Source organism: Xenopus tropicalis, chromosome 8 (genome assembly GCF_000004195.4).
Source record: "Xenopus tropicalis strain Nigerian chromosome 8, UCB_Xtro_10.0, whole genome shotgun sequence".
Taxonomy (NCBI): domain Eukaryota; kingdom Metazoa; phylum Chordata; class Amphibia; order Anura; family Pipidae; genus Xenopus; species Xenopus tropicalis.
Window position 1 is genome coordinate 58,435,195 of NC_030684.2, and position 9,929 is coordinate 58,445,123.

General features: G+C 42.1%; 1 protein-coding gene across 1 annotated transcript; it reads left to right on the forward strand.

The window, feature by feature from the left end:
- The first annotated feature begins 4,545 nt into the window (after window positions 1-4,545).
- Window positions 4,546-9,113, forward strand: vma21 (VMA21, vacuolar ATPase assembly factor). Its single transcript, NM_001044463.1, is given in 3 exon segments — window positions 4,546-4,666; window positions 6,733-6,842; window positions 8,507-9,113. Coding segments are annotated over 3 exon segments (315 nt in total). The 5' UTR covers window positions 4,546-4,604; the 3' UTR covers window positions 8,650-9,113.
- Window positions 9,114-9,929: the final 816 nt, after the last annotated feature.

The following is a 9,929-nucleotide window of genomic DNA, read 5'->3' on the forward strand; positions in this document are numbered from 1 at the left end:
TAATGTAAGTACTTTTTAAACTGGCTTCCAAACCAAAACTTCTCCACAGCTTATAGACAGCATGTAGGAACTACATAACCCACAATGCATTGCAACGTGATATTCCTTTCCTTATTGACATCGCGTGTGCAGGAAATTGTGAGATTTGGAGGATGCAGGCTGAAGGCAGGCTGAGGACGTCCACTACCGTTACATTTTATTTGAGTCAGTTTCATAGTAGCCAGCCAGGCCAGCTGAGGAGAACAGGGGACCAGGCGTAGGTAACTATTGCAAGCCATATTACAGGTATAGGACCCGTTATCCAGAATGTTTGGGACCAAGGGTATTCCGGATAAGGGGTCTTTATGTAATTTGGATCTCCATACCTTAAGTCTACTAAAGAATCAATAAAACATTAATTTTTGCATCCGTTAATTGTTTGCCATCCAATAAGGATTATTTATATCTTAGTTGGGATCAATTACAAGGCACTGTTTTATTATTACAAGAAAAAGGAAATCAGTTTTAAAATTCTGAATTATTTGATTAAAATGGAGTCTATGGGAGACAGGCATTCTGTAATTCGGAGCTTTCTGGATAACCGGTTTCTGGATAAGGGATCCCATACCTGTATTACATTAAAAATCATGAAAAGGCTGCACATTTTTTAAAGAACATACATTGCAAAGGTGCTTGAAATTATGTAAAAGCTGTGTTTGGGTGGTGTTCCCCTTAATAAACAGCATTGATACATGCACAGCTGTGCTTCTTTTTTAGCATTCCCGCATTTGAAGTTGTAAATGAGGCTTAATGTCTCGTTATAGAAAATATGTGAGATTGTAGAAAATCAAGTCAGATGGTTTATGGGAATTTTTGGGTTTGGTTATACCCATATTGCTTAATGCAGACGTAAGAGGTCTTAGTTTTTCTGCATTTAGCATTAGGTATTAACACAAGGATGGGTAGGACTACGTAAATGTGTGGTATGCTTATGATAGCTGCAGAGTTCATCTTATAGGAGAATAATACATGTCCATAAGGAACACATAGGGGCACATTTACTTACCCACGAACGGGCCGAATTCGTCCGATTGCGTTTCTTTCGTAATGATCGGTATTTGGCGATTTTTCGGAAAATTGTCGCGACTTTTTCGTTGCCATTCCGAATGTTGCACAAAATTTGGCGATTTTTTCGTAACGTTACTACTTGCGCGAAAAGTCGCGACTTTTTCGTAGCCTTCGCGCCGAGTACGAAAGATTCGGATTCATTCAAGCTTCAGTATGGTGACTTTTCTTGGGCCAGGTTGGAGCTGCAGGGTGCCATTGAGTCCTATGGGAGGCTTCCAAAATCATGCTAAGTCTGAAAGTTTCGCCCGCCGCTTACGAGCGCTCAATACGAAAAAGTCGTGACAAGATACGAGCGCATCGTAATGGCTACGAAAAACTTTCGTTACCAATACGCAAATCGTATTGGTAACGAAAAAGTCGCGACAATTTCCGAAAAGTCGTAAAGGCACCAAAAAAATCGCAAAAAATACGAAAAAGTCGCAAAAAGTTCGTTTTCCAGTTCGGATTCGTGGGTTAGTAAATGTGCCCCTTACTAACCCACGAATCCGAATCCGAATTGGAAAAATTCCGAATGGAAAACGAACATTTTGCGACTTTTTCGTATTTTTTGCGATTTTTTCGGCTCCTTTACGACTTTTCGGAAATTGTCGCAACTTTTTCGTTACCAATACGATTTGCGCGAAAAAACGCGAGTTTTTCGTAGCCATTACAATGCGCTCGTATCTTGTCGCGACTTTTTCGTATTGAGCGCTCGTAAGCGGCGGGCGAAACTTTCAGACTTAGCATGATTTTGGAAGCCTCCCATAGGACTCAATGGCACCCTGCAGCTCCAACCTGGCCCAAGAAAAGGCACCATACTGAAGCTTGAATGAATCCGAATCTTTCGTACTCTGTGCGAAGGCTACGAAAAAGTCGCGACTTTTCGCGCAAGTAGTAATGCTATGAAAAAATCGCCAAATTTTGCGCAACATTCGGAATGGCAATGAAAAAGTCACAACAATTTTCCGAAAAATCGCCAAATACCGATCATTACGAAAAAAACACAATCGGACGCATTCGGCCCGTTCGTGGGTAAGTAAATGTGGCCCTAATTATTTAGTGGTGCAGTGATTAGTATTTCTGCCTTGCAGCACTGGGCTACTGAGTTTTACTCTAAAACACTGTCTGCCATGGGATTTTATATTCTTCCCATGTCTAATGCTCAAAAAATATGCAGCCAGCTAATTGGCTCCTGATGATATCTATTTTAGTGTGCGTACTTGTGCAATAGGGAGGTTTACATGAAATAGCTGCATAACATACTTTTTCATACATAAAACATCCTGCAGAACTAAAGCTGTTTGCAATTCCAGAGGAAGTTCAAGGGAGGAAGAATGGTTTTATCACCAGACGAGGTAAGCAGTCCCTCTGGAAACCAAACAAATGCCTCTTAAGGTGGCCATACACGCACCGATATTATCGTACGAAACCTCGTTTCGTACGATAATCGGTGCGTGTATGGCATGTCAGCGAGCCGACCGATATCGCAGGAAGCTGCTGAAATCGGTCGGCTCGCCGATCGGCCAAGTTAGAAAATTTTGATCGGGCGCCATAGAAGGCGCCTGACCAAAATTCTCCCTTCAGAGCTGAATCGGCAGAAGGAGGTAGAAATCCTATTGTTTCTACCTCCTTACCTGCCGATTCAGCCCTGAATGGTGTGTGGCGGATCTGACGATGTTTCGTGCGACCGACGGTCGTACGAAACATCGTGAGATCGCCACGTGTATGGCCAGCTTTAGAGTGCGTTTATGTAAAACTGTTTGTAGTCAGCTAGATAACAAAGATTAAGTATATGGTTAAATTAATTAGATTACACACGTTGACCCACACATATTAGGCCCCCCTGCACAATGTTTATGTTGGATTCCCATGCGCATACCTCCCAACTGTCCTGATTTTCGCTGGACACTCCCTCTTTTGACAGCTCAATCTGCAGTTCTGGATTCTTACTGAAAACTCCCTCATTTCCCTTTGATCTCCTGCACTGAAGCTAAAAAAGATACAAATTTAGGCTAATGTCAGACGAGGCGTCTGGCGTATATTTTTGGCAAGCGGAAAATTGCTTGCCGAAAATACCGCCATCCACCTCCTACCTGTGCCTGCACCGGAATCAATGAGATACGCTCGGGTGCAGGCACATGTAGTCGAGATACGCATAAAAACGCAAGAGAATGCAAAGTCTCCCGTTTTTATGCGTATTTCAGCAACATGTGCCTCCACCGAAACGTATCTCATTCATTTGGGTGCAGGCGCAGGTAAGAGGCGGATGGCGGTATTTTCGGCAAGCACTTTTCCGCTTTCCGAAAATATATGCCAGACGCCTCGTCTGACATTAGCCATAATTAAAAGTAGCTTTTGGTAGAGAGCCCAGAAATGTTAACTCGCGTCCCCTGCACTTGGATACATTGTTTCTCACTTTAAATTAAAATCAGTGGGCTTTTGGCAGAGAGCCCAGAAAGGTAAAAAGCCCCCCTGCACTGAGATACAATTGTAAGTAATAAGCAAAACAGGTCTCTTGGGGAAATGAGACTTGCAGCTTAAAGGGCAATTTCACCTTTTTCAGCAAAACTGTAACAACTTTTAAAAAAGGACCCTAAAACCCACAGAAATGTGTTCAAACTTTAAATAACCTGCCAAATTTAGTCAAATGGGAGTGCTATTTATTTAAATAGGCTCAGTGCTGCCCTCCAACATGTATTTATGTTACATGTTCACTCATTTTCTAGTCGCCCTACCTTAAGACTTTTTTTTTGAGGGGGAGCTATCTACTCTAGTTACGCCTGCACTTGCTGTGGGATTAGCAGGGCCGCTGCTGGCCAAATGGGTGCCCTAAGCAGAAATTTACTTTTGTGCCCCCTCCCCCAAATATTACGGAAGTAAAAATAAAATAATAAAAAAAAACACCTACTATAGGGGCCCCACACACAGTGCCCCCAATATCCCCCATAGACAATGCCCCCATAGTAAGTGCCCCAGTAGCCCCCATAGATTGATTCAACTATCCGGGACAGCGGGATGCGCTATAGAAACCGGCGGAACAGTGTTGGGGGGTACGTTATAATATATAAAAACGATTTTTTTTTGAGCAGCTGGGATGGTGCCCCCCTGGGAGTTGGTGCCCTATGCAGACTGCGTACTCTGCTTATAGGGAGCGGCGGCCCTGGGGATTAGTAACCCTGGAACTGTTATAACATTTATGGGATAATCAATATGGAGTCAATGATAATTTTTCTGGTGAATCTTAGATCAAAATACAGATTTTTTGAGGAGGGGGTGATACCATAACTTGGTACCTACGGATCTGATCGGGAGTTAGATCTGAACACAAGAGCCACCAGGTAAACGTTGGAATCAGCCAGCACCCCCCCCCCTTCCAGAAAGAGGCTTGGCCCCGCCTATGTGAAGCAGGCCTATTTCCATACGATGTTGCCATCATATGATCACATGACAGACGTCACGTGATTGCTGTGATCTTGCGTCCAAGTAGGAAGTTCGGCAAGCAACGGGGCATTGGGAACATGGAGAGATACGACAAGGCTTCGTTGAACGCGGCTAATGTGCCGCTCCCGGAGTTCAGTCAGTAAGTCATTCGTACGTGCCAGGGAGGGTATGGGATTTGGATGGAGGAGGAGGCGAGGAAAGCTGAGAAATGGTTGCCACAAGCTGTCCCCTACACACGCACAGGTGCTGGGGTGACAATGACCGTGGGACTGATGTTAGGAATCGATATGTAATCGCTCAACGCAACAATTGGAGAGCACAATAAAATGAATGTGGGCAATGCACGTTTACTTAAAGGCAGTGGGGCTGGTTTTTAGTGCAGGCATAAAGGGACATCTGCATTGGGCCCCAAACATTAAATGCAGAAGAAAACATATGAAGTACATATAAACAGATATAGATGTATTTATAATGTACATTGGGAATGATTAATCTGTATCTTTCCAGTTTAGAGTGTAGGGAGAATCCTGGGAGTTGTAGTTGAACAAAAGTGCCATAGGGAAATATCAGCAAGCAGAACACAGGGCCAGAATTCCCTCCCTGCCCGGAGCCATTTATAAGCAAATCCAAAGCTGAGCTCAAACTCTGTTGTCATAATAAACACGCAGCTTGCAGAGCCTTGTGCAAACCTGTCTGTGCTTCTGGCAACTGGATTTCCCCAAGTTCCTGTGTAATGTACATAATACACAAACCATATTCATACACTGAAGCCTTTGCCACACTCCCTGTATCCGCCTGCATGTAAGATGCTGGCCTACTATTCTTTTATATCCATGCATAATTTATTATATTTTTATTACCTATAATTTATATAGCACCAATACATTTCCACAGCACTTCATTGAGATTATACATCATTCACACCAGTCCCTGCCCCAGTGGAGCTTACAGTCTAAAGCTGGCCATACACGCACCGATAATATCGTACGAAACCTCGTTTCGTACGATATTCGGTGCTTGCATGGCAAGTCGGCGAGTCGACCGATATCGCAGGAGGCTGCTGATATCGGTCGACTTGCCGATCGGGCCAGTTAAAAGATTTTGATCGGGCGCCATAGAAGGCGCCTGACCAAAATCTGCCTTCAGCGCTGAATCGGCAGAAGGAGGTAGAAATCCTATTGTTTCTACCTCCTTATCTGCCGTTTCAGCCCTGAGCGGTTTGTGGCTGATTGTCGCACGAAAGATCGCAAATCGCCACGTGTGTGGCCACCTTAAGGTCCCTATCACATTCACATACACACAGTATGGTCAGTTTAGTGAAAAGCCAATTCACCCACCTGTTTTTTTTTTTTGTTTTTTTTTAAGTTAAATGGAGGAAACCTGCTCAGACATGGGGAGAATACACAAACTCTTTGCCCCTTACTCTGCACAGGCAATTTGTATGTAATCAATAAAAGGTGCAAAATTTGGTACTGTGTTTCTAACCACATTTAGGGACAGATTTATCAAAAATTATGTTGCCATTTTTGTCCAATTTCCAAAAACCATAAACCTAAGTACCCACATGAGTATTTTATGAAACTTGGAACAGTCAGGATTTATTAAAGAAAAAAGCACAAAGTTGCCAGGAAAAGCAAGTAAATTCTGGTCATTTTCTATGGAAGTCAATGGGAATTTTATTTTCCCAGTTCATTAAAACATTAATTTTTTCAGCCTCATTGAAAAAGAATGGAATAATATGATTTTCTCTTTTTCTTAGTGAACAAACGCTAAATCCATTATTTGGTTTGAGTTTTTTCTTGAATAAACTAGAATTTGATGGGAAAAAAACTTAAAAAGTTGCAGGGCATTTGTTGGTGTTTTTTCATGCTCAAATTTTGATAAATCTGTCCCTTCGTTGCTCTATGTGCTTTTTATTTGTTATAATGCTTGTCCTCCCTGTGTGTACTTTTGTGAATTTGTACAGAGATGCATATCCTTGTGGCTCTTTATTAAGATTATATATAATAATGATTGGTTGCTATAGGTTATTCGACCTGGGCAAATTTTGTGTCTAATATTACATTACCACCACAAAGAGAAATAGTTTTCCATTAGTGGAGATAAAACATGTTTAAAACCAGACCAACCATCTTGAATATATTAAAATGCCTTAGTTTTAAGCAGTGCTTAGTTTTAATGTTGCTATTTACTTTTATTTTTCAGAAATGAAGGTTCATTAGTGGCTACTTTAAAGACTCTCCTGTTCTTTACCGTCTTAATGATAATGTTGCCAATTGGCCTCTACTTCTCTTCAAAGGTCTATGTGTTTGAAGGTCAGTATACTAGAAGCAGATTTTGCTTAGGTCTGGGGAACGGGCGGGTCAGTTCACAGCATCAATGCCTTCGTCTTCCAGGAACTGCTGCCACACTCCAGCCACATGAGGTCTAGCATTGTCTTGCATTAGGAAGAACCCAGGCCAACCGCACCAGAATATGGTCTCACAAGGGGTCTGAGGATCTCATCTTGGTACCTAATGGCAGTCAGGCTATCTCTGGCGAGCACATGGAGGGCTGTGCGGCCCCCCAAAGAAATGCCACCCCACACCATTACTGACCCACTGCCAAACCGGTCATGCTGGAGGATGTTGCAGGCAGCAGAACGTTCTCCACGGTGTCTCCAGACTCTGTCACATCTGTCACATGTGCTCAGTGTGAACCAGCTGTCATCTGTGAAGAGCATAGGGCGCCAGTGGAGAATTTGCCAATCTTGGTGTTCTCTGGCAAATGCCAAACGTCCTGCACGGTGTTGGGCTGTAAGCACAACCCCCACCTGTGGACGTTGGGCCCTCATACCACCCTCATGGGTTTCTGACCATTGGGCCCTCATACCACCCTCATGGGTTTCTGACCATTTGAGCAGACACATGCACATTTCCTCCTTGCACAAAGGCAGAGGTAGCGGTCCTGCTGCTGGGTTGTTGCCCTCCTACGGCCTCCTCCACGTCTCCTGATGTACTGGCCTGCCTCCTGGTAGCGCCTCCATGCTCTGGACACTACGCTGACAGACACAGGAAACCTTGCCACAGCTCGCATGGATGTGCCATCCTGTTGTCTATTCCATTTGCACAACAGCATGTGAAATTGATTGTCAGTGTTGCTACCTAAGTAAACAGTTTGTTTTCACAGAAGTGTGATTGACTTGGAGTTACATTGTATTGTATAAGTGTTCCCAGTGTATTATACTCCCAGAATCCCCAATAATTAATGTTGGAGGGCCATAGGTTGTTTATGCCACTTTAAAAGGGGTACACTCATTAAAACAAAAGTCTTTGGCAACTTTTTGTACTTGCTGTGCAAGAATTAGTGTATGTTCTGCTAGCTGTGGTGCTGCCCTACCTCCTTACTGGGACAAATAAGCAAAAAAAAAAAAAATATATGTATTGTATGTTTTGCTTGGGCAGGGGCTAATCTGAATGATGAACATGCTGTGTATAGTGCTGCTTAAAATATGAATATATCCCTTCATCAGTGCCCTGTTGGTGGTGTTCCATTTGGGAATTATATTACTGTTATTTAAGGGTGCTTCTTTACATTTTCCCCAGTGTTATCACGGTGCAGTAATTCTATTCTCATACTAAAGTGACTGGATCTTGAAAATTATTTAGTGTCATCTAGCACTTGATATTCTAGGGCACATGTGTCAAACACAAGGCCTGGGGGCCGAATATGGCACTTCTGGCTGTTTTATGTGGCCCCAGGTGACTGTGCCTGACCATGCAGCACTAATCGCCTGACTGTGCCTGACCGTACAGTATCTTAATAAAAAAATTTGGCCGGCGATTAAGCCTGTGCTTTAGATTTCGGTACCCTTATGTGATTGAGTTTGACACCCCTGTAGGGGAAAGCACCTTTTCAACTATTTTTTTTATAATTCATAGTATATTTTGTTGAACTCTACAAACATCAGTTTTACATTGTTAATTTTTTTTCCTCTTAGGTACATATGGGATGTCTAACAGGGATAGCTACTTTTACGCAGCAATTGTGGCAGTGGTTGCCGTGCACGTGGTCTTGGCTATGTTTGTATACGTGGCGTGGAATGAAGGCTCTCGGCAGTGGCGTGAAGGAAAACAAGACTAAGGCACCCCTTCTTCGCAAAACTTGGAATTGTTTGCATTTCTTCAGTTCAATGCTAAATTCATTATTATATGTCCAGGAGTTATACACACTGTAACAAAGGACTTGGTTGTGTATATATTTTGGTGGTTATGTGTTGACATTTTCATTTCCTAAAATATTACTGTGTAGAAACATTCTTATAAAGTGTTATTTCCGTACTGAAGTCAGTGTTTTTGTTAATGCTGACATTTCAGGTTTTTGGTTTATTTACAAGCACTGCCTAGCTCAAGTCATTCCAAGAGTATGCACCCCTTCCATATTTGTCCATATTACTTTATTTAGCAGAAAAAATGCTTGTCTATTTCCAGGCATCTCAAGTTTAGCCCTATTCAACTCAACACACATTTACGGTCGTCTGTTGGTGCTTAATGCACTGTTGTTGTTTTACTCACTGAAGTTGGAAATATTAAAATGATATTCCTAAATATACTGTTTCCCATATTTTTTTCCCATTTTTTTAAATCCAGCAATGCTCTTAAAGGACCATTGTTTATACATTTATGCTTTTCCCTTTAAACACAGTATAAATATTATGAAGGAGTGCGCCTTATATTTTCCTTTTCTTGTTGTTTTTTCCTTCTTTCCTCCTATGAGGGTATTACTGGCTTGCAGTTGTTTTACTTAAATTGCAGTTGTCACAGGATACCTTGCTTAATCCTTACCCATAGGGCAGTTATTCCCAACCAGTAGCTCACGAGCAACGTGTTTCTCACCAACCCATTGGATGTTTCTCCCAGTGACCTCAAAGCAGGTTCTTATTTTTTTAATTACTGGCTTGGAGGCAAGCTTTAGTTGCATCAAAACCAGATGTATTGCCAAGCAGAGCCTCCTATAGGCTATTAGTCCACATAGGGACTACCATTAGCCAATCACAGCCCATATTTTGCACCCCCATAAACCTTTTGCATGATTGTGTTGCTCACCAACTCTTATTATATTTGAATGTGGCTCACGAGTAAAAAAGTTTGGGGATCCCTGCCATAGGGTATGAATCAGTGCTACTTGAGGCAGGCCATGAATTGAATACAGGAATGTGATTTTCCATAGAGTCTTAATTAAGCTGACTGATTTGCTTTTATCTTTGCAATAGTAAAACAGTATGCATAGTTACAAAGCTGCATAAATCCGATGGGTGCCAAAACTAATGTTGGGTTTTTAAATGTTTATTATTTCTTACTGCTACTAAAATATTTAATCTAAATAAAAAAACTAATACATGTTACCTGGAAAAGTGTTAAGTA